We start from the raw sequence: 25,276 nt of genomic DNA, 5'->3' as shown, positions 1-25,276 counted from the left end.
GTCATGTTTACTGCATATTTTGTTTATAGGTTGTTTTGTATTTTCTTATTGTCATTTGTATCGAATTGTGCATGGAAAGACTAAATTGAATTGAAGAAAAGTATCAAAATACTTCTGCCCTGACGGGCGGGCAATATGCGATGAAAGATAATAGACGGAGGGGGCCCTCCCGGGGGGCAGGGGGCACAGTGCCCCCACTTTTTCAGATACCCCAAAAGTGCCCCTTTTTACATAGGAAAGTGCCCCTTTTATTTTGAAATAAGTGCCCCTTTTACATAGGAAAAGTGCCCCTTTTACTTTGACAAGTGTCCCTATTACTTAGTAAAAGTGCCCCTTCCCCCTTTTCACCTCTGACGAGTGCCCTTTTTATTGTTGACATGTTCCCATTTTCCTTTGCAATTAGTGTCCATTTTCCATTCTCATAAATCTTGAAATTATCTTTAATAAATGCCCTTTTTAATCTCTAGTAAGTGCCTCTTTTCAGGTACGAGAAGTGCCCCTTTTCACTTTTGATAAGTGCCCCCTTCACCTCTGATAATTGCCCTATTCAAAACTGAGAGGTGCTCCTTTTACTTTGACAACTGCCCCTTTTTTCCTTGTATAAGAAGTGCCCCTTCTGATTTTAATAGCTACCCCTTTTTTAAACTCGGATGAGCACACCTTTCATTTTAACATGTGCCCCTTTAATTTTCTGATAAGTGCCCCTTTTCCTTGTGATAAGTGCCCCCATTAAAAAGAAAGAGCTCCTTCCCCTTCTCATAACTGCCCCTTTTAAAAATCTGAACGGCGCCCCCTTTGCATTCAACAAATGCATATTTTCCTTTATTATAAGTGCCCCTTTTCACCTCTGATAATTCCCCTGTTAATAATGATACGTGCCCCTTTCCTTTTCTAATAAGGGACCAATCCCCTTTTCACCTCTTATAAATGCCCCTATCAAAATCTGATGGGTGCCCCTTTTCCGTCAACAAATGCCTATTTCCCATTTTCGTAAACGCCTCTTTTTCATCACTGGTGAGTGCCTCTTTTTAGGTAAAAAATGCCTCATTTTCATCTCTTATAATTACCCTTTGTACTTTCACACGTGCTCCTTTTCTTTTCTAATAAGTGTCTTATCCCTTTCGAAAATTGTCCCATTGTTATGTACTCATTAAACGAGCATTAAAAGAGCAATTTCCCCAAATCAAATCAAAGGTCTTTTCAGTCTTCCGTAATGAGAATGTGCTTATAACCCCATCACGATTGGCTTTTTTTCCTTTTTATAAGATGTAATTTTTCGCACTGCGACATCACAGATCTTTAAAATTTTTCTCGCTCGCTTCGCTCGCTCGTAAATGCATATTCAGACATCACACCCAACTGTAAAGTATGATGCTTAAGCGATATCTTGTATGATGTATGAAGAGAAACAAATATTGAAATCATCCCTGATAATGTAATCATACTAATCACAATGTAGGAGTATATACCAATGTCTAAAAAATGGTATATTTCCGCTTTGAGATTTCCCACTGTACCCAGGACCAAAATCCAGTTGAAACCAATTAAAGCAAAACCAATTGAAACCAGTTGCCAACTGGTTTCAATAGGGAAATTGGAACAACTGGTTCCAATTGAAACCAGTTGCCAACTGGTTCCAATTGAAACCAGTTGAAACCAATTGCCAACTGGTTCCAATTGAAACCAGTTGAAACCAATTGCCAACTGGTTCCAGTTGCCTAATTGGTTTCAACTGGAACCAGTTGTTCCAATTTCCCTATTGAAACCAGCTATTGAAACCAGTATATACCAATGTCTAAAAAAATGGTATATTTCCGCTTTGAGATTTCCCACTGTAGGTGCCCTTTTTTTTCCCCAGAAAGTGCCGTTTTTTGTTGGTGCCCCCCCCCCCCCCCCCCCCCCACTTTGGAAGTCGCTCGGCCGCCCTTGATAATAGATAGGTAGATCTGTTTTTTATATATATAAATGGGCTCGGGCGGTCTCCTACTGAGTCTCTCCCTCTCCTCCTGTCTGGATGGCTGGCTGGCTGGCTGGCTGGCTGGGCTGCGGCGTTGGTGGCGGTGGCCACTGGGTGGATCGACGGGCGAGCGACGAAGATCTTTGAGATGATTGCATTCGAAAAGACAACTGAAAAATTCACTAGATCTACTATTTGAACGGTTGAACGACAAATCGTTAATATTTGGCCCATATTGCGTTGGTATATATTAATGCATGATATATATTGGATGATGGGATGAATTAAACGAATTTTCTTAATGGGAGAGGGGGACGCAATTTTCGCTGAATAACAATTACATCATCAACATCCACATTCCACTCCCCCCCAAAAAAAATTAAATGAATAATATACATCTATATTCTTAGCTGTACTCTGTTCAATACTAATAGCGATGGTGCGGATAGAAAATAATTAATTTTTTACTGAAATAATTTTCTATCAAAGGCGCCAGAACTATAATTATAAACTCTGACAGTAGTGTGAGAGTTCAGTGGCCATTAACATTTCATTTATGTTGTTACATTACAAGACACCATGACAGTTGCAGAAATAAAGCCGCGGTAGTTTTAAAAACGTTTGAAGGAGGCTGTGAAAAAATGAAATGTTAAAGTAACTGGACTGTCAATCATCAACAAAAAATGGAGGCTGATAAGCTCATCATCAGAAGTAAAACCCCAGATGGTGTATTAAGCTTTGATGAATATGGATTTGCTGTGTTTTCAGAAGATCAAGCGGATATTGAGCGTAGCCATAACTACACCAGGTAAGCTCCTCCTCCGACCCAACGGCATGCTCAGGCTAGCGCTAGCGCCACGACCGCCTCCCGCTCGGGCCGGTCAACGTCAGGGGCATGTCGGACGTAGTTGATGGGGTGCACTGTAGCTGTAATTGGCGTTGCCTGAGCTAGCTGAGCTGTGCAGCTGCAGCGCTGACAGTGACTGACTGTTTTAAATGGGTTCAAGAATGTACCCAGTGAGAAGCATCAAAATGGATCATGTGTGCACACATATGCACCTGCGTGTGCACAGGGAACCATAGACAGAAATAACCATCTGATTTGGGTCATTTCTTTGACTTTAATAAAACTGACATTTGTTGACATTCCCCAATACAGATGGTAACCCAGTCCCAGAGATCTCGTAGTCGTACGGTGGGGGTAATTTTGAGCCACAGCGGAACAACTTTTCGTTCCCGACATTTCTCCCCCGATTTTCTTTATTTATATCTAGATCTAGACCTAGAGTCTAGATCCCTAGATCTAGATCTAATTTTCTGATTTCTAAATCAGATATAAATTAGGTCGGTATGTCATTTGTCCTAGACTAGATCTAATTACAGTTATCAAAAATTTGATAGATCTAACTTAATATTAAATGTATAATTTACGGACTAATTATATGAATTATCCAATTTGTATCTCAGAACTGTGAAACAGTACGTTCATGCACTCGAACATAGGGCTATATGACCCGGCGGCCAAAATATTTCCGGGTCAACCTACCAAAACATAGCCAAATGGCCAATCAGAGCACTCGTTTTGTGGGAGTTCGTTGGTCAAGCCGGGCTGACTCGTACGTAGCTACGGTAGCTATTGGACGTTCGAAAAGAAAAAATGAATATTCATCAACTAAAACCAAGACGGATAATGTTGACGACGAGACTTTCTCGGATTAATCATTAATTTAGGATCTAAATGAGCAAGCTATCATAAGTCAAATTCAATTCAATTCAATTCAATTCAATAATGGTTTTATTAAAAAACAATGCCTCGCAGCCAAAATGCTGAATTGTGCATGTTTACATGTATACATGAGCTTCATTACATAACATTATATTTCATTTGTTACAATCATTCATTCAAACAGTATTGGTAACATTTAACAGTATTCATGTGTAGCATTTAAAATCAATCACTAGATCTATATAGTATTTACATTTTTAAAATCTATTTAACTTCACAATAGTAATAACAATAATTGATCAAAAGCAATACAATACATAACATACAAATAAGAAAAAAGCTAATACTGAAATTATTGCACCTGTGTCTTTAACAATTCATATTCATTGGAAATTAAAAGTCAGCAAAATGTTTCTCAATGTTCCCTGTTCATCAACGGTAAGTACATAATTATAAATTGATGTCTCTGTAAAAAGATAAACATATTCCAGAGTGGGTTGTAAAACATGGTTTCCTACATTAAAACTTAATCATAGTTGGATATGTATTAAAACATTAGATAATGATAAACATATTTATCAAATATTGTTAATATGGGCAATTCCGTATGGGAAAGAGGAAAATCACCAAATTCTTAATTTGATCCAACTTCTATAATTTAACATTTTTCATGTGGACAAGAAATCACTTGTGACGGAACTGAAAACCGTTTTGAAATATCTTTTACGTTTTTTCTGAAAAATTTATTTGAAGTTGGGGCTATTTTGGGGGCCTCAATTACATGATCATGATTTAATTTCTTAAAATTCAATGGAGCAATGTATTTAAAACTTATTCCTCTATATTTATTCCTAATTGAACAACATCACAAATAGGAATCAAGTTTTGCAAATTATTTTCAACAAATGAAAAAAGTTTTTGTATGAGAGATTTTCAATTTTACCCTTAAAATGGCGTAATTCCGTTACCAAAATTTGAAAGAAGTTTTACTCACAAAGTTATTTCTTACTTTTTTTCTTTGTACTCGCAAATTCTCTTCCTTTATCAACATACCAACAGCCCTAAACATCAATTTCAGAGTTATCTAATTATTTTCCTATTAAAACACTGGTAACGGAATTACATGGTAACGGAATTACATTGGTAACAGAGTTACAAAGGGCAGCAGCATTACTAATGAGTGGTATGTTTTTCAAGAGATGGACCTGCTGCCTCATGTACATTATACTGTATGCTGTGTTACAACATTTTTAATGGATTTTGCCCCTTTTTTGAAAGTATTGGCTTAATGTCTAACTAAAGACTAAGGATCTGGCTTTGATAAATTCAATGAATATTTTTTTAAAACTTTTTTCAAATTTGCATAAAGACTACAAACTAGGCTGGGAATTTTAGATGTTTTTTTTTCATTCACTCTGAACTTGCAATTAAAATTGTACCAACATCTCTTATGAAACCTTTTGATTTAATTTAAGCATGGAAATACTTCATATTATTTCACCTATGGTGATTTTAAACGGTGCCTTTTCTGATTTTTATTCTTCACTGATCTCATCTAATCTATTGAAAAAATCACAAAAATATCATTAGAAGTTAGATAGCTAAGACCATAGCGGACTAGCCCTCTTGCAGACTGTGAATTTCCATACTCTACGTATTATACATATGGGACTATTAAAGGGAAAGGGGGGGGGGGGCAGGGTGACTTCGACGATGTCCGCTAGCACTCAAAGAAAATACCCCACGAAAACACCCTAAAAAACGGCTAGGTGGAGGTTGGAAAGCAAGGTCTACATATAAATCACACGAAGAAGGAAGAAGGATAATTCATTAAAAGTTAGATGGCTAAGACCGTAGCGGACTAGTCTTCTTGCAGACGGACGCTTTCGTTATATGGATGGGGCCATTGGAGGGGGGGGGGGGTAACTGTGAATCAGTCCGCTAGCACACACAGAAAAAACCTTTGCCGATGACTACATGTAGGTGGAGGTTGAAAAAGCAAGGTCTAATCTAGCGAAAAAATATTTAATAAAAAGTAAGAAGGCTTTGGCAGGTTCCGGACTAGTCTTCTTACAGACGGTCACTTTGCCGACTCGTAACACGTAAAAAATATGGGACTGAGGGAAGGTGTTCGCTAGCACTCAGAGAAAATACATTTAAAAACGAGAAGGTGGAGGTTGAAGGGGAAGGTCTAATCTATCAAAAAAACATGTATTTTATTAGAAGTTAGATGCATGGCTACGACCATAGCAGACTAGCCCTCTTGCAAACGGTTAAATTTCCATACTCTACGTATTATTCATATGGGAAGGGGGGGGGGGGGGGGGGGGTGGCAGGGCGCCTTTGACTAGATCGCTAGCGCTCAGAGAAGGTCTGTTTGGAATGAAGAATGATGACAATGGTCAAGTTTGTTACATGTTGTTAAATTCAAGAACACTGATGAAGTGTGTAATTAATTTTAAAAGAATGATAACCAACTATTAAAGAATGATAATAATTTAGTGAATTGGCGTAATGATTTACAAGGTTTGACATTTTATTGCGACTCTGTTGATGACGTTATCTTAATTATTTAGTTTTGAATAAGGTGCTAGCTTTTGTGGATTGAAATTGTAATATTGAATTATCTGACAAGGTTTGTAATTAATTTTAAAAGAATGATAACCAGTGCTCCCTCTAAGGCCCTACATTAATGTCACAAAATTGGCTCAGCAGGTTGAAAAATTGGCTCGACAGAAATATGAGATAGGGGAATGATTTACAAATTCTGGTGTGAAATATTATTGAAACGCTGTTGACAAAATGATAGCTATATTAAGCTCTCTTTATATAATTAGTTTAGATTTTGGTGGTTGGTTTTATGGACTGAAATCATTATAAATAAATATTCATGTGTTTTATTTTTAATTTACACCAAGATCCCTGTGTTGGGTGTAGGCAATGTTATTAGTAGCACTTAAGTGTTTTAGAATTGTTTGAATGCTTAAATGTAACCATCCACGACAAACAGGTTGTAATGTTGCAATTTTCAATCGATTTTGATCAAACCTGCATAAAATAAGCTTTGAAATAATGTATTGCAAGTGGTATTTGCTTGGTTAATAGGCACTCACAATAGGCAAAAAAAACAATTAAATATCCTAATTGTTTCCTATTGAATACTGGGGAGTTTATTGACCCGTTTCTATAAATTGCCTTGGCGACTTCACAACCAGTTTGTCATGTATGGTCACAAAAGTGATCTGTATATGTGTAATTCCGTTACCGGCAAATGGGCAATAATACATGTAGTTTGTCATACTTTGTGTGATGTTCCTACTTGCAAACTAAACCAAATTAAAGTTAGTTGTAAACTAGTATATGATAACACATATTGACATAAATTTAATCACTACACATCAATATTTTCTCAGAAATATCTTATTTACTTGCCATTTAACAATATAAAAGATGCGTTTTCCAATAGTTTTTAGAAATGAAGTACACATATGAATTGCTTTGTAGTTAAAATCAATTATTGCAACCCCTGAAACAATTAAACAACAATTTAAGCCTACATAATGTTTACAAAATCACTTTTTTTCAAGCTTATTTCAGAAGACGTAATTCCGTTACCATTTATGTAATTCCGTTACCGCTACCTTCTTTCATATACCATCCAGCATAGATAAACCATGACAACTTCACCCAAAAAAATCTTGCCATGGGAAGGTCAACAATATAAGCTCCCTTTATTAGCATTACTTCACCCTCAATTGGCTGCAGATTTCAGACGAAATCTTGTCAAAGTTATTGTAAAAAATAACCTGATTTTTCTGCCGTAATTCCGTTACCGACACTCTTTTGGTCCTGGGGTGTTCCGAATGTTGAAAAATAATTTTTTAAATTTTGATTTGCTAACAGGTGCAGAATACAGAAAGAATAAAAAGATAAATAATCACCTAGGTCTAACCACCTGTCTACAGTATATAAAAATAGAGCCCAAATTTCTCTGAAATGTAATTCCGTTACCGTGGAATTGCCCATATATACATTGTGTAAAAATACATTTCAATTATTCATTATTTTGAAGATCTATAAGGTATGGTATTGCACTCTTTCTAAATCTGTTAAGCTATATATATATATATGTTATTTTTAATTTTTATCATAATTGCAGCAGTTATGAGGATGTAAAGAGTGAAAATCTCGTTGCATATCTCATTCATCGCGGTCCGGTCGAACCGAACCATTTGTTCCGTACAGTCCCGTACAGTCCCGATAGGCCATACTTCAGTCTCTATAATCGGAGGTCTAGTGGAGCCAGACGTAGTCTCAGTGGAACAACCGACGATTAGAGAGACTGAAGTTTTTTCAGTCTAAGGGAACCAATGCTTTTTTAGCTACAAAACCATGAAAACGTGTCCCAAAAAGTCGTATAAATCACGTCACGTCATGCACGTCAATGAAATTTAAGAAAAGTCGCACCATGCATTGCACAGTTTGTTAACAAGGCTATGCTGTTGTGATTATCTGTGTGTTCACTTTATTTCAATGTTATGAAGATTGTGGGGCTGCGGGAGACAATCATAATCGCCTTGCCAGGCGGAGGACTGAAGTCCGCGTTGTTTGTAACGTGCCCCTTCCCTTGTTCATAGACGCAGGTTATGTCAAGTGGAAAACACTCCGTCCCTCGGATAGGATTTTAAATGGAGGCCCTGTGTACAGGAGAGTTACCACCCTTGCACGTTAAGAACCCATTGCACTATTCGTATTTAAGAGTAGGGGGAAAGCCCGGTGTAATGGTCCACCTGCACACCCCAACCAGGCCGAGTATACGGCATCTGCAAGAATCTTCAGTATTGAAGGAAGCAGATTATCTTGAAGAAGAAGAAGGAGAAGAAGTAGATCTAGATCTAAGATATATTAGAATTTACACCTATTTTATAAAACGAATATACTAGACCACAATGCCTGTACACAAGTTTTCGTGAGTGACGTTATTCGGGTATTCACAATGGCACAAAATGCACTTGGCTGCGCCTCATGCATTTCATCGCACCATTGTGAAAACCCTCAAGCGCTGCATCGCCATAAATAACGTCACTCACACCTGTGTATTATTTGAATATCACCGCCCAAAACCCACCGTCGGTATGCACTTGGGCAGGTCCAAGCTATTTGCTTTGTGACGTACGGGACATTCAGAGACTTTAAACAAGAAATAACAATGGATGTCATTATTTATATGGCTATCTTTTAGTATGAGTCTGTGGCTATTATGGGCTAGTTCATTTGTGAAAAGTTTTAGTTCTGACCAATTCATAAATTAATTTTTAATGTAATTAATGTGCTGCGTGACGTACGGGACCAGAGAATTTCTGACTTTTTCAAAAATAAGTTCATCATAAAAGTTCTCTGAATTTATCAAGTTATGAGATTTATGGTAATGATATCTTAATTCATTATGGAATCAAGCATTAATCACAACTATTACCATATTTTTCTGACCTTTCGTTATTATGTAATATACCAAAACATAAATGTGTGCACGTGACGTACGGGACACGTGACGTACGGGACAACTTTTCCCTATGGGAAAATGCATTGAAATGGAGAATTTTCGTCAAAATTTGTTAAATGTGAACAATTTTAACTTAAATCAGTGACAATTAGAGTGTTTTAGAACCCAATTAGATCCTCTGACCATTACTTAATATCATCTGTGTTAATTTATGAGGTAAATCAATACAAATATTACTTTAACAATGAAAACAAATTTAATTAATATTCATACACACTATATTATACCATTTTTTATTCCATTTACCCATCTATCATGTGCAGTCATGCTGCTTTTTTTTAATTTCTTTTATCCATTCCATTCAACATTGCAAAATGTTTTTAAACAATAATTAATGAAGAAGATGAACTTGAACTTGAAAACTTTTATTTAAACTTGTTTGAAACACAGGGGCACACTTGGCACATCATATTTTGTCAAAGAACATTTCTTATGTTCCAAGTGTTTGTGAACAAAGATACATTAAAAATATGAAGTATTTTCTTCATAGCTTGTTTGAATTATTTGATAGTAATATCATAGAATTTTGAAGGAATTCAAAGATAATGCTGGACATATTGTCTTTTTTATATCCTTTTATCACAGATTAGAACATGTATATGTTGCTGTCATATATTCAAGAATTTTGATGTACATTAATGTAGCCTACATGTTTGTGAAAGATGGATACAAAAATATAAATCTTGAATGTATTTCGTATTGATTAAAACATCTTATTAACACCACCAGATATAAGAAATTAAAACCCTAAACATTTGTGTGACCTTTTCCACAATTCAAAAGATTAATTTAAAGCAAACTCAACAAAAATGCATGGGTGTAAAAGTGATAAAAATCTTAGGTGGGTGAGAGTGTGAAATACTCAAAAAGGCTATCCTTCCTTAAAAGTTATGATTTAATTTTTAGGAGATCAGAATTCCCGAGCTGGCTTCATAAAATGTACAGTGCATGCTGTAATCCTTTACCATCATATATGACATTTAAATAGAATATAAAAAAACCTCACATGGAGAGCTTGATAGCATACATATGCTATTCTTACCTGCAGCATCTATGAGTTGTAAAAGCCAGCTTCTGGTGCATCCACTACCATATAATTTCATTAGACTCATTCCTGGAACTAGTACACTATTATGATTTACATATTTAGCATCCTGCCAATGTTGGAGACATCAACTGGCAAAATACCAAAGTTGATAATACCAGGGGTCTGGCTTGAAGACTAATTACATTAACAACAATTACATAAAACAACAACAAAAGTACAAACAAGTAAATTCCTAGAAGGGACCCAGTTGGAATGTTCATATATCCCTGTATACAACAAGTTTCCTATTATATTCTCCTTTTGGTCATTTCCTTTTTCACATCTCGCATTGGTTTTATATGGGGTTGTCCCGTACGTCACACACTTGTCCCGTACGTCACATTTCTTAATTTGATTATGTAATCAACACAGAATTTTCTAAATTTTTGTTAAACCTATTTTTTGTTAGGTATTCATCTAAATTAGAACTTCCTAGAATATCTTTAAAAAAAAAAATTATTTTCATTATTAAAATTAAACAAATTATGATCTAATTGTGACGTACGGGACATCACACTTTGGAACCTACCTCATTTGCATAATTAATTAATTTTGAAAGTTTTTATATTTTTTTCCTATTTTCTAGCATGATGGTCATCATGTCCTGAGATATTTAATTTTAAACAAATAATTCAAATGAGATACAAAAATAAAAATGTAATGTCCCGTACGTCACGCTAATTAATACAAATCGAAGTTTGTGACCTTGGCACTCTTCGTATTTTGATAATTTTTAATTTTTTTTATCAGATTCATAAAATTCATAGTTTCAGCTTTAAAATGAGGTATAGTTTGTTAAATATATATAAAGATGAAATTTGACCCCCAGAGGGGACAATAGCTTGGACCTGCCCACTTGTATTGTGCAGTGGTTTGCCGTGAAACGTGTACATGTACAGGTATAGATCTAGATCTACTGTTGTCTTCATGTTTAGGACAAATACTCCAAAAGAGATTACACAATTGACACAAAACAGGTTAGAAAGATATTGACTTTTAAATTATGGCCATTATTTTAACAATTGTTGAAGATTTAGTTGTCCATATTAGTCTGTACTGTCCATTTTCAACAGGATATATTCCTATCATCTTAAGCCACAACTTTCAGTCATTCATGATGTGACCTACAATGTACAACTGTACTTGTAGTACCGGTATGTTTATCCTTGTTTTTGTTGCCCTCTTTATATTCTAAAGTAGCTTGGAGAATCCATCTGATGAGCACCAGTTGGCCTGGGAGAGGTACGTTGCTGACTGGCCCAGCTCCTACATCAACTCCCCCAACAAGTTGAGATACCTACTGCGTAAGGGCACGCCCAGACCGCTGAGACCAATCCTGTGGGCCAAACTCCTAGGGTGTGAGCAGCAACAGAAAACGTCTTCATTCAGTTATTCGGTAGTTACTCATTATTCTTAAGTATCCTTTGAGGTGTTCACACTTGTACAAGCATTGCTTTTTAGTGGCCCCCTCTGTTGCCAATATGTACATGTATTTCTGCATTTGGTTGTACATGTTTATAATTGATTGGTAATGTTTTGTTGGAAACTGAAATGAATTGAAGTTGAAATTGAATTGAAATTGAATGACTGCTGAAGTTAACGATTTCTTAGAAAGTGTAGTGAAGTTCCTAGCTGTAGGAAAGTCTTATCAAAACAATTTCTCTGTGGAAAGCTAGTTAAAAAAATAATTAAAAAGCAATTTAGAAGTGAGCTATGACATGCTCTAAAAACTGTACAGCACTAGACAACCATAAGGAAGCTTTGGAAATGTCAAACGAGCTTAGTACACTTCAACAACAACAAAAACCAGCCAGGTATGGAGAGTTTAGGGAGAGATCGGGGGGGGGGGGGGGGGGGGGGGGGGGGGGGGGGCACATGTGAACAGAGTGACCCTTTTATGAATTTGAACCATTAAAAGGAAACAATGCAATTATTAGTTTCGGCGGAGACGGGCTTGAGTAGTGGCCTCTATTACAGTGTATGTTGATCCTTGTATGTGCATGTACATGTAAAGTATATGACATTAGCTTTGGGAATCGCAGATCATAGAGATGGGACATTTGATTAGCTTTTTATTTACTTTTTTAAAACTTTCCTGGAAGTCGGGCAAAACAAACCAATCACACTGCATGTCTAACCTTTGACCCCTACAGGAGTGCGTACGGGCTGTGCGTTCCCAGATGGTTGAGCTTGGCATCAGTGAGTACTGCTTCCACCCCCACCACCAGGTACTGGAGGATGAGGATGAGGAGGATACCGGTAGACTAAGGGAGGAGGAGAAGGAGAGACATCACCCGGCCAAGATGAAGCATCTCATCCCCCTGCAGATCCTCAGACAGATTGTCGTCGATCTAGGTGAATTCCTTCTGCCTTCCTGCCAGGATTTGCTTAGCCTTATGCCTCAGTTACACCTTTGCGTATTTGGCTTGCCTATTTATGGCAAGCCGTTTTAACATTTATTCCTTTTGCTTGATATCAAAAAATGAATTCTTGCTTACAACAGAAAATCATTTCTTGATATCAAGAAATAGGAATAAATGTTAAAACGGCTTGCCAGAAATACACAGCAATACGCAAACCAAATACGCAAGGGTGTCCTTCCCCCTTCCTCTCTCTCTCTCTCTCTCTCTCTCTCTCACTCTCTCTCTCTCTCTCACTCTCTCTCTCTCTCTTTCTCTCCCCCACTCACTTCCCCTATCTCACCGTTTAATAAACTCTCGCTCCATGCTTCTGTTTTTGCTCACAGAGCGTACATTCCCCACTCATCGTCTCTTCATGGGATCCAAACCGGAGGCGAAGGAGGGGCGTGCGTCTCTCTTCCGGCTTCTTAGTGTGTATGCACTGTACAACCCATCTGTCGGGTACTGCCAAGGTATGCCTTTATGTAACCAGGGGGGAGTGTTTCACAACGACTAAGATCGACTTTATTTTGGACTTAACTATGGCAGGCCGTTCATGCCACTTTGCTCTCACTATTTACTGGCATTGGTCTCACAAGGGATGTACAAATCATGGTCACAAATTTATCTACAGAATTTACATTTTTTGATAATTCATTAATGAAGGAAAACATTATCTAAAGATCATAATTGAGAGACCAATGGTGAGAGCATTTACTGGCATTGGTCTCTCAAGGGATGTACAAATCATGGTCACAAATCTACAGAACTTACATTTTTATGCCTCCGTTACGGAGTAGCCGGAGGCATTATGTTTTCGGGTTGTCCGTCTGTACGTATGTCTGTACGTACGTCCCATTCTCGTGATCGCGTTATCTGAAGAACCGATTGATGGATTCCTGCCAAACTTTGGTCATGTATGTATCTTGCAGAGCCGATGAACTGATTAGATTTTGGGGTCACAAGGTCAAAGGTCAAAGGTCACAGTATGCATGCTAAAACAGCTCGTGATCGCGTTATCTCAAGAACCGATTGATGGATTCCTGCCAAACTTAGGTCATGTACGTTACTTGCAGAGCCGATGAACTGATTAGATTTTGGGGTCACGAGGTCAAAGGTCATGGGCTCATTATGTATGCAAAAATAGCTTGTGAACGCATTCTCATTAGAACAGATTGATGGATTCCTGCCAAACTTCATTTATGTATCTTGCAGGGCCAATAAACTGAGTAGATTCTTGGTTCATAAGGTCAAAGGTCAAAGGTCATGGGCTCATTATGTATGCAAAAATAGCTTGTGAACGCATTCTCATTAGAACTGACAGATGGATTACTATTTAACTCAGGACATCTTGCAGAGCCAATGGACTGAGTAGATTTTAGGGTCATGAGGTCAAAGATCAAAGGGTCATATATGTATATGAGAAATTGCTTGTAATCACGATATTCTGAGAACATGTTAATGGATTACAATTGAACTTGAATTTCAAAAAATTCTTCTGTTTTAGTTTGTAAAATTGCTTTATGATGGAGGCATCATTTTCGACTGCGCGCAGTCGAAGTTCCATCTAGTTTGATAATTCATTAATGAAGGAAAATATTATCTAAAGATCATAATTGAGAGACCAATGGTGAGAGCAAACAGTGGCATAAACGGCCTGCCATGGTTAAAGATGAAGTTGAGTTCTGGTCATGCGATTGCATTGTGAAATAAACGGTGTGGAACCGACCAGAAAAGGTTTATCATCTAGCATATAAGACTTTGTGTGTATTGCAAGGTTCTGGAATCATCAAAATGATAAGAAATTTGGCCAAGTCTTGGTAAAGTTACAAATACTTGCACAGAAAGATGTATATGGGACTACACGAACATGTAGCGTAAAAAGCCGGCCCCCGATTTTACGATGTTACATGCATATTTAGAATATGAAGGCATTTGAAGAGCCATGCTTTTCAGGGAACATGTCTTAACTGATGTTCTTCCACACTTGCATAATAAGAATGAGTAATGCTCACAAATTATTTTTCACCTCTTCCTAGAACTCAACCTTCTCTTTAAGTACAACTTAATGTCGATCTTAGTCCTGTGTAACACCCCCCAAGTGATCATTTTATATTCTTTAAATAGTAAACGATTTGTATCCCCTTTGTCATATGATATGTTCAGGTGCTTTCTGCTTGACAATCCTTGTTCTTTTTGAAGGTATCCTTCCATCTACATGTATGATTTCGCCAATTTGTGTATTTATGACCTTTGTATCATGTGTATGGATGAAAGATAAATGAAATTGTAACTGAATTAAAATTGAAATACGTGTATCATATTTCTGCACAAAGATTCAATCAGTTTAATTTTGGCCATTACCAGAATTGGGTTATCGATGTAGAAAAATAATCATGTACCTGTTACAGCTCATTTTAGGTATGTTATTACCAAAGAAAGTGTCTGACAGTGAAGTCTAGAAAGTAAACAGGTTTCCTTGCATAATTTGAATACTAGGACACTGCTAACGCTTAAATTTCACAGATACACTGTAGGACATACATGACATATTCATAAATTCCTTCAACGTTCTACAGAATTCGATTTGGGCTACAAAAGGGATATACTCCCTTTAAATACTATCAGTAAATTCCTGGTATTACAATGCTGGACTAATGCATGTATTGTGTAATTAACATATTTTGTTTTCTTTTTCATTTTTTCTGCCAATCAGGGATGTCCTATTTGGTAGGCATGCTCCTGATGGTGATGAAGGAGGAAGAAGATGTTTTCTGGGCCATGGTGGCGCTCTTTGAAAAACCCAAGTTCCTTGCCGGCTACTTTGATATGAACCTCAAAAGGTTAGTTTTAGAGAAGAATGTTTTGATGTCGTTACAGTCAAACATGTCTATAGCGACCGCCCAAGGTAGACGGGTGGTCACTAAAGCAGGTTTGGCTGTGTATGGAATTAAGAGGAGGCGCAGTGGCTCAGTGATAAAGCGAGCAGTAGTCTCGTAACTGGGTTCAAAACCAATTCAATGTGCTAGTGCCCTTTGGGAAGGCATTAATCCTCAGTACCGAGACCATCGGAGAGGACTTAAAGACGTAGGTCCCCTGGTCGCTTTTTACAAGCATTCGCATACTTTCTTAGCAGTCAGTTAAAACAAACCAAACAACTAAGTAATTTATTAATAGACTTAATTGACAAATTAATTGCATGAAAATTAGTCAGATATGAGAACCAGACCAGGAAATAATTGTTAATCCATTCTTACTTACATTCATACTTGTATGATAATTATGTTACAACTGCATGAATTCTGTATTTAAACACTGTTGTAAATAGCTGTTATTTTATGATATGAACAAATAAAGTCCCTCTAAAGAGGATAAATAAAAAATTAAACAAAATTTTTACTTCTTAGCAAAACTTCATAAATCAGTTCAAATGTGTGATAATTAGAAGGAATTTTTTAAAAAATCATTGTGAAAGTATTAAATCAGTACAGTACAGGTTGTATGTAAGTCAGTGAATAAAAACAGCATTAAACCAGAAAAATATTTTAGAAGTGGTCCAGCCTTTCAAAAAGTGTGATTATATAAAATAAAATGAATTATAAGTTTATAACCCTAAATTTGGGGAAATAATGCACAATAGGGTTGTTGTGCTGCAAAAATGACCTGTATTAACAATCTGAAGAAGTTTCATGTTGCCTTCTCTTTTTCCAAGTTGTACATAACTCCTACATGTAGTTGTGAAGAGGTAAATGAATTAAAACATATTGATTATGTTTACTTTTTCTTTCAGAATCCAGAGCCATGCTTCTCTCTTCCAGAAACTGCTTGGTCAGCGCTTTCCAAAAGTGGCCAAACATTTTGTAAGTTTTAACGTCAGGAATTCCTGCCTCCATTGTAAAGTCCAAGCAAATAACTTTACTCTACCCTAAATGAGAAATTTCATCTAAGCTACGTTCTTGGCTGATAGCATGAAAACTTATCTTTGTAAGGCAAGCAAGAGCAATAGTAAAAAAAAAATTCTTACTCTGATGTCATAGATCCATAAGAAATATTGAGTGGATTCAACAAAATACATTTATGAGAGTTGCTCTTGACCAGTCCACGAACAAGAACGTTTCTGTGAGGGATGTCCTTCCATGATTATATAATCATACAATTCAGGGGGAAAAAATAGATATCAGGGGCTACTTTTCAAGCTTGCGTGCATGAAAAAAGCACTCTTTAAATTGTTTTGCATTGAACTCTATATATGCAAATTTTTGGGGGCTCTTTATGGCATTTCGGGGGCTAATTCGCCCCAAGCCCCTGTGTATTTTTTCCCTGATATAAATATTGTAACTCTTGCATTAATCTGTAATATAACCACCAATCAATTTTCAATCCCTTTTCTTGTTTGTCTGTAGGATTCTCTTGGTGTTCAACCTCTGATGTACGTCACTCCCTGGTTTATGTGTCTCTATACATCGCTACCATGCTGGGATACGATACTAGCGATCTGGGATCTGATCCTCCTGGACGGTAAATGATCTACTATACGCTATGTGGTTAGGGACCATAAGCAGGGTGTGTTGACACAAAAAGACACTTCCCGAAGACAAAGGGCAGAATGATTTGGAATGTCAGTGAAGAAAATGGGAAAGTCCACCCTGATGTTAAGTTGGTTTTGATAAAATCAGAAAAATGAGAGAAACAAATTTGTAAAAGTTTGAGCAATATCGGATGAGAAATAGGAAAGTTATGATTTGTCAAAGTTGAGATCAATCAAATACAAATTGTTTGCTGTATTAGTGGTAGTTCCACCAAGTCTTGGGTTTGTGAATTATGACCTTCTGCATATGTAAACTGTCAAGACCCTCTCCTCTTAAAGAAAATGTTGAGTTTTGGGGAAAGGTGAAAACTAATTTGTGAGCGTTTTCATTATTATTATGTAAGTGTGGAAGAACATCAGAGAAAAAAATCTCCCTGCTAAGCGTGGCTCTTCAAATACCTTCATATTCTAAATATGGCATGTAAACAAATTAAACTGTGGACCACATTTTTATGCCACTTGTTTGTGTAGTCCCATTTACATCTTTATGTGCACAGTGCTTGTTACTTTTACCAAGACTGTGCCAAATATCTTAACATTTTGATGATTCTAGAACCAATACTTATATGCTACATGTTCAACTTTTTCAATTCCACACCGTTTCTTTCACAATGCAATTGCATGACCAGAACTCAACTTTATCTTTAAGCATTGATTATTTGTATGTTCTGAGTCTCTCTCTCTCTCTCTCTCTCTCTCTCTCTCTCTTTCCAGGGGTGACCACCATATTCCGAGTCGGCCTCTCTCTGATTGACATCCATCAACATGTCATTCTTGCAAACACCGATCTCACCAAGATATTACCTCCCCTGCTGCACCCAAAGCCTGAAATGTGAGTGTGAACAGTGCTCTTATACCTTATTGGTAAATAGTGTTGAAAGCTAGCCTTGTTCAGACTATGAACAGCAGAGTCTGTTTGAAAGCTTCATCCAAAGCCTGAGATGTGAGTGTAAACAGTGCTCTTATACCTTATTGGTAAATAGTGTTGAAAGCTAGCTTTGTTCAGACTATGAAAATTTGAGTCAATTATGAAAGCTCCATCCAAAGCTCGGAATGTGAGTGTGAATATTCCTCTTCAAAAATACTTGGTAATGAGGCACAAGAGTATTGTGCCTCATTACCAAGTATTATTGAAAACTGGCTTTGCTCGGGCTATGAACAGTCGAGTCATGCATTGTCTCTGCTGGAGCTCTGACATTATTACCTTGGTCATAGCTGGCGAACAAGTAGCGCTCTGGCATGTCGTCTACTCATCTACACCTGGGTGGGGAGTGGCAAAAGGGGATCAATGTCTTTCCAAAGGACGTTAGTGCCGGGCTAGGATTTGAACCCTCAACCCTCCGATTTGAGTGTCAAATAAATGAACCACCTGGATCCACAATACATGTTTTGAAGAATCAATTACAAAGTGTTTGCCATGGCTTTTTAATCAATTTGACTACAGGATGTGTCAAGAAATCCTCATATGCCGACACCTCTGCAATACCTCTTTTTGCAGATCAAAAACAAAGTGTTTACCATTGTTTTTGTTATCCTTTTGACTACAGGGTGTTACATGAAATCCTCATACCAGCTGTATGGAAGATGAATGTAAATTTGAGAGTCATGAATGAACCACGATACCACGACACCTCCACAATAATTTTTTTGCAGATCAATAACAAAGTGTTTACCATTGTTTTTGTTATCCTTTTGACTACAGGGTGTTACATGAAATCCTCATACCAGCTGTATGGAAGATGAATGTAGAGAAATGGGAGATAGAGACACTCCAAGCTATAGTGGCCGAAGAGGAGGACCCTGTACACTCAGGTATTCAGTTGTAGACCCAGGACCCTGTTTCATAAAACTTGATATCAATAACAAGTTACAAGCTACTGTTATAAGCTACTGAAATCATGGCCGCATCTGAATGGCTGAGAGCAAATTTGATATCAATAACAAGTTACAAGCTACTGTTATAAGCTACTGAAATCATGGTATCTGATTGGCTGAGAGCAAATTTGATATCAATAACAAGTTACAAGCTACTGTTATAAGCTACTGATATCAAGGCATCTGATTGGCTGAGAGCAAACTTGATATCAATAACAAGTTACAAGCTACTGTTATAAGCTACTGATATCAAAGCATCTGATTGGCTGAGAGCAAACTTGGTATCAGTAACAAGTTACAAGCTACTGTTATAAGCTACTGATATCAAGGCATCTGATTGGCTGAGAGCAAACTTGATATCAATAACAAGTTACAAGCTACTGTTATAAGCTACTGAAATCAAAGCATGTGATTGGCTTAGAGCAAATTTGTCAAAGAAATTTTGCATTTGTTATAGATAAAAAAAATTATGAAACGGGGCCCCTGTATCTGAACCATCACTCTTTAGACAATCATCTCCAGACAATGAGTTCCTGGACAACATACTCCCCAAAGACAATTACCCCCCCCCCCCCCCCCCTCCACCCCCTCTTCTTGAAGGAGATGTGATCCTGTGTTTAATAAATTTTCCCAGGAATGCATTTGAGTGATACAGATATTTTCCAAGTAGTAATGAAGGGCGATGTGATCCTGTCCATTTCTGGACATAGCACTTTTAAATGGCGTAGTGCTTTAAAACCAGGCACTTTTACAATTTTTCTTTGGTCTTTTGGGGGGTAAAGGTCAACATATCTATTTATTTTTTCAGGACTCCTCAACCCTCTCTCTCTCTCTTTCACATGGTGCACCCGCAAACCTACTGTATATATTTATTTTGTATGTCTTGTCTGTTATTTTTGACATACTCCTCTTTATAAAAACTACAGTTCGTTGCTTGCATCGCACACTTTAATCACCTACATGTGAGGTTTGCAAATGGTTAATGTATGCGGGCGTCTACGAAGATAGTGCGACTTTCATTACAACTGGGTCCCTTCTTATACAGAGTTAATATCAATAACGACTGTGTACATAAGAGATGGGAGACTGCAAACTTGCAATTGATTTGAGACCTTGCGATTGCTTGAATCAATCACTAAACTATATTAGACGGGGCCCTGCAATGTTTTGTTGTTGTTATTATTATTGTTGCAGGGAAGAAGAGACGTCACCAGGCAGAGAAAACGTTTGGAGAGGTATCGCAGAATAGCAAGCGTATCAGACTAGAAGAAAAACCAAAACCAGGTGAGCTCACAACGTTCCCCTTTTTATGTTTTATCTGTATCTTTAAAGGGATCTGGTAACTTTGTATCAGATTCTGAAACAAATTCCTGGATTTAGCTCATGCTGCAATGATAATTATAAACCTTTAGGTCAGTCAGAAACCCCATGACTTTTACAAGCTGATCGCCTCTCTGATTATCAAGATATTTATGATTGGAAATCAAAACCAAATTTTCCGTTTGCCAGACGGTTTTCATAACACTACAGTCTATTGGGGAAAATGAGTCTGGTAAAACCAGTCACTCAAAGGTTTTTCCTTTTTTCAGGCACTTCTTGATCATTTTGAAGCGCAATTTTTTCAGGGCTTCAACATAACACCATATCACAGACACTGATGACGCATAGAGCCGAGCATCTCAGATTTAACTTTGTTAAACGATCCCTTTAAGATCAAAATTTAAAAGTGGCTAAGGTTGATTCTAAGTATTATAGAAAGACAGTTCTAGAGAATTCGTTGTTATGAATGAAGAATATTCCAGACATTTAGAAAGAAATCTACAAATTAATGATATAATATATAATAACTTATACGAGGTACTTGAAACATTCATCAAATTTATGAAATAGTTATGGAAGGATGTCATATTTAGTACACTGTTGGTCATAATGGTGGAATAATTATTTTTACCCCAACAATTTATGGAATGATTTTGACAATGATTTATTCCTAATAGATCTAAATAATAGTATATATTCTCAGATTTTATTGAATAATAATTTGCGAGTGTTTGTTTTGCATGACTGCTAAAGCATGTGTGAGCTACTATGCTAATCAACTAGGGGACCTACATCCTTAAGTCATAACTGACAGTAATGAGGATTGATGCCTCATAAAAAAACACTAATATAGCTGAGTGACAAGGTTTTTATTCTGGGGCCTCACAGTAACAAGGCCATTTCTTAGCCAATGAATCATGACTGTACGCAGTGGGGGCTAGGGTACGTCGCCACCCCCACAAATACAAAAAAACAAAGAAAATGCAATAACATATCAATAATTCATTGGATTTTTCCCCGGTCCCCAACACGAAAAAATCCTCTGTAGGGCCATGCATTATGGTTTAAGGCATGCCTACATAGATCTATTAGGAATAAATCATTGTCAAAATCATTCCATAAATTGGGGTAAAAATAATTATTCCACCATTATGACCAACAGGGCATCATTCTTTTACAGAGCTATATAAATGTGTACATTTTATAAATTTGTCAAATGGTTGATAGGAAACTCAACCCTTGTGATATTACCTCATATATTATAACATTAATTTGTAGAGTACTTAGTGGTAACTTTGAAGAAGAGAAACTCAAATCTTCTATAATGCACCTAAAAATAATACTAATATGTCCATTTATATAGCGCAGCTACTATATGAATATACTCTACTGCGCTTAAAGGTAATACAAAGTTTTGGGAAATTTTGAAAATTGGGTGGATAATGATTCTTTAAAATTTTGATATATTTAGATGCCCCTGTGGATGTATTATAAGTACTAGAAAATTTAGCCCCTAAAACACTTCTGCTCTCGAAAAAAACTTAATATAAAAATTGCTCCCGGTAAATTTTGATAAATTTCAAATAGCGCCTACGGCCGTACAATGGTAGCTGCGACCATGAAAATATCAGAATATGTAGTTGTGATATATAATTTCCAAACAGGAATAGCAAATCGGTCGATTTTAGTCAAGAAACATTGTTTTATAGCTTCATTAATATCTTGACCTTGAGAGGGAGCTATACAACATAAAGAGTTTATTATTTACAATTTCATAACTTCAGACTCGATTGCAACCGTGACAACGATCACAAAATATTGTAGGATCCCAAATGCTTCCAAAATGTTTGTTTGAACCAAATTCATGACCCCATACCAAAACTTTGTATTACCTTTAATACACAGTACCACATTATAACCCCGGCTGTTGTTGATCCTCCACCATAAGGCTTGAGCATTTTTAAGGAATTTTCCTACCAGGTACCGATTTACTTCACCTGGGTGGAGAGTGGCAATTGTCTGACAAATGTAGATTAATGTCTTCCCACAGGATATGAGTGCTGTGCTGTGACACGAACTAGGAACCATGTATCCACTAGGCCAGGGGAGCTTTTCACAAAGCCTTTTGTCAATGACAAATTACAAAAATCAGTGACAAATCTGCTGATAACTCATCATAAGCAAGGATTTCAGTAGCTTATAACAAAACTGTCATTTGTCACTGATGACAAGTTTTGTGAAATGCCCCCCCCCCCTTGACCCATCTACATGTACATACATGAACATAGATAGATGAATGAAAATACTTCATACCTTTAGAAAGATCTCTTGAATAAGATTTGATACACACAAAAATAGGTACATATGTCATAAGATTTTGTCTTGCTATTTCACAGCCGCGACCAGCAGCTTCTTCCAGCGAGTGATCAACATCTTCACTCCTCAGAACCAGAGAGACAATGAGCTTCCGGGTCAAGGAAGTTCCGTGACGACCTCCCGAGGTCAACATCGCCAGGACACAAGACACAGCCACCGGCTGATACAGAAGGGACCAGGAGCAGCACGACCCGCAAGGCATCGTTCCAGCTCCAAGGTCAAAGAGCTGTCAGAGGGAGGGTCAGCTTCAGGGAAAGCGATGAAGGGTGGTTCTGGGTGGAATGCTGCATCCAAGGAAGATCTGGCATCATCCAGGAAGAGGATGGAACAGGATGATGGGTGTGAAGCACAGGAGAGACGTACCAGATCTGGGTTTACTGCATTGGGAAGCGGTCAAACAAGAAAGGAGAGTGCCATGACGGATACCTCAAACTCGGGTAGGAGACGTACACCTAGGAAGGTTCCAGTTGAAGAAGACAGAGTGGTCTTCAAAGGTCTCAGACAAGTACCGCTGACACCAAGATCAGCTGGAAGAAGCAAGCTGTTTGGTCGCCTCCATGCCCAGGTCTTTGGTAGCGAAGAGCCCCAAGGGCCACCACTCTCCCACCCTCTTGAGGATCCGGCATCACCTGAACGCCGGCGTAGGACCCCTACCAAAGCTAGACGTAGTCTTGCCAAGTCACCGAAGCAACAGCAGAGGACATCTCCACGGGTGTCGACCAGATCTCAAAGACCACCATCACGCAGTAGCTGGTTGTCGCCCTACTGCAAGCAATACATGGTGAATCCTGCTCACAAGGCCCGCCACCAGACTCCACTTCAGAAGCTACACCATATCAACAACGCAAAGGACCTCCACCTCAGCCCACCAAGAAGCGCAACTCCGGAACTTGATTTTGACCACGTGGCCAGTCCCATTCGAGGGACACTGGACAAAGAGAACAGTCCGGCCCAGACCGTGTCACTGGACGGTCAAGTAAGATCAGCGCCCTCTATGGAGAGCCTGGAGTCAACTCCAGATGGTGTCCTGTCTGTTCTAGGTGAACAGAACTCACAGGCATGGAGAGAAATGAGGTAATGGTGTCCGTTTTATTTTAATTGAGAGATTAACGAGCACCAATAACATCATGTTCATTATTACAAACGCATTATTGTCCTTATTTTTATATAAACTATTTTGAGTTAGCAAGCTATTAATATCTCAAAGTGGGAACTAAAGGGGATTTGTAGGCACCAACCAATGTATGCATCCACTTATTTGAAGTTATGAACAAATCCTGCATCATTAGTTTCAATTTATTAGGACAATAGAAATCATTTCAATGAATTAAAGATGAACTAATCTTCTGAAGACCAACCCAGTAATTGACTGCTAGCAAAAATGCATTGGGGCAAAGATAGATGCAACCATCAAAAATGTTTAAATAATATTTCATACAGGCAAACCAATATTGGTCTGAAAATTCACATAAAACACAACTTCTCACAAAAAATCAATATTGGCCATAAATTCACAATATTTATAATTCATGCAAAATGCTTAATAAACCTGGGGACCTCCACTATGAATATTGTAGCCTGTTTGAGATTTCATTAAACATGAGCTTATTAAACAATAACTTTTGCTCCTTCTCATTCCTCCCCTTCCCTCCATGTTCTTGCTTTAAAGAAATGGCTTGTGTATGGCTTAAAGAAGATGTGTTTTTTTTTTTTTATCACAAAAACTATTCTGTCCTCTTTTTTTTTAATAGACAAATTACATAAAATTGTGAAAAATTATATATCCTTCAACTGATTGAACAGCATTTTTGCGTTTTAACAGATCCCCTCTGTCCGAAAGGTACTCCACACTGAATGAGAATAACAACTCGCTGTTCAAGACCCCTTCACATCCCATGCATCTGAGGCCCAAGCAGTTCACACCTGGCATGTACAGCGCAAGGACACCTAGAAGTGAAGAGCGCCACCTAGTGGGCTGGCAGAACCCAATGAACATGCCATCAGCAAGGAGGCTGGTCTGTCGGTAAGAAGTGTTTGTGGTACTTGATAGAAATTTGGTTTAGCTTGTGATTTGATTTATGTCTGTTTTTCTTTCTGTTTTCCTTAGTTTATATAGTTCTTTAATTTTGATTTTGATTCATTTGTTGTTTTGTTTTTGGTTGTTTTTTTCTTTTTTTTCAGGGTGGAGGATTTTTAAGGAAATACCTACTCTTATGATAATGACAGCTGCTGTGTATCTAGATCATGTATCTATGCCTTCCATCTCTCTCTCCCTCTCTCTCTCTCTCTCTCTCTCTCTTTCTGTCTCAATCTTCTCCCTTCTGTCTGTTTCTCTCTGCTTGTTGGGGTTTTTTCCCCCTATCTCATCTCTCTTTCTCACCATGG

The 25,276-nt window shown here is 37.5% G+C and overlaps 1 protein-coding gene across 2 annotated transcripts in view; it reads left to right on the top strand.

Annotated features, from left to right (window-relative positions):
* Positions 1-2,533: 2,533 nt before the first annotated feature.
* LOC100888703 (USP6 N-terminal-like protein) overlaps positions 2,534-25,276 on the top strand; it is a 38,260-nt gene continuing 15,517 nt past the window's right edge. The window contains exons 1-12 of one of the 2 annotated variants that reach the window (XM_030989203.1): positions 2,534-2,765; positions 11,534-11,729; positions 12,487-12,688; positions 13,080-13,205; positions 15,449-15,575; positions 16,523-16,592; positions 17,136-17,250; positions 18,035-18,152; positions 19,023-19,132; positions 20,390-20,479; positions 22,912-23,965; positions 24,714-24,914. In XM_030989203.1, coding sequence (XP_030845063.1) covers positions 2,641-2,765; positions 11,534-11,729; positions 12,487-12,688; positions 13,080-13,205; positions 15,449-15,575; positions 16,523-16,592; positions 17,136-17,250; positions 18,035-18,152; positions 19,023-19,132; positions 20,390-20,479; positions 22,912-23,965; positions 24,714-24,914 — 2,534 coding nt within the window. In that variant the 5' untranslated portion in view covers positions 2,534-2,640. Of the gene's footprint in view, positions 2,766-11,530; positions 11,730-12,486; positions 12,689-13,079; positions 13,206-15,448; positions 15,576-16,522; positions 16,593-17,135; positions 17,251-18,034; positions 18,153-19,022; positions 19,133-20,389; positions 20,480-22,911; positions 23,966-24,713; positions 24,915-25,276 lie in introns of both variants that reach the window. The other variant, XM_030989202.1, reaches the window with a different exon arrangement.

Source organism: Strongylocentrotus purpuratus, unplaced genomic scaffold (genome assembly GCF_000002235.5).
Source record: "Strongylocentrotus purpuratus isolate Spur 01 unplaced genomic scaffold, Spur_5.0 spur5_scaffold_18, whole genome shotgun sequence".
Classification (NCBI taxonomy): domain Eukaryota; kingdom Metazoa; phylum Echinodermata; class Echinoidea; order Camarodonta; family Strongylocentrotidae; genus Strongylocentrotus; species Strongylocentrotus purpuratus.
The sequence above is the reverse complement of the archived record's forward strand: the minus strand, read 5'-3'. Positions and strand labels throughout refer to the sequence as shown.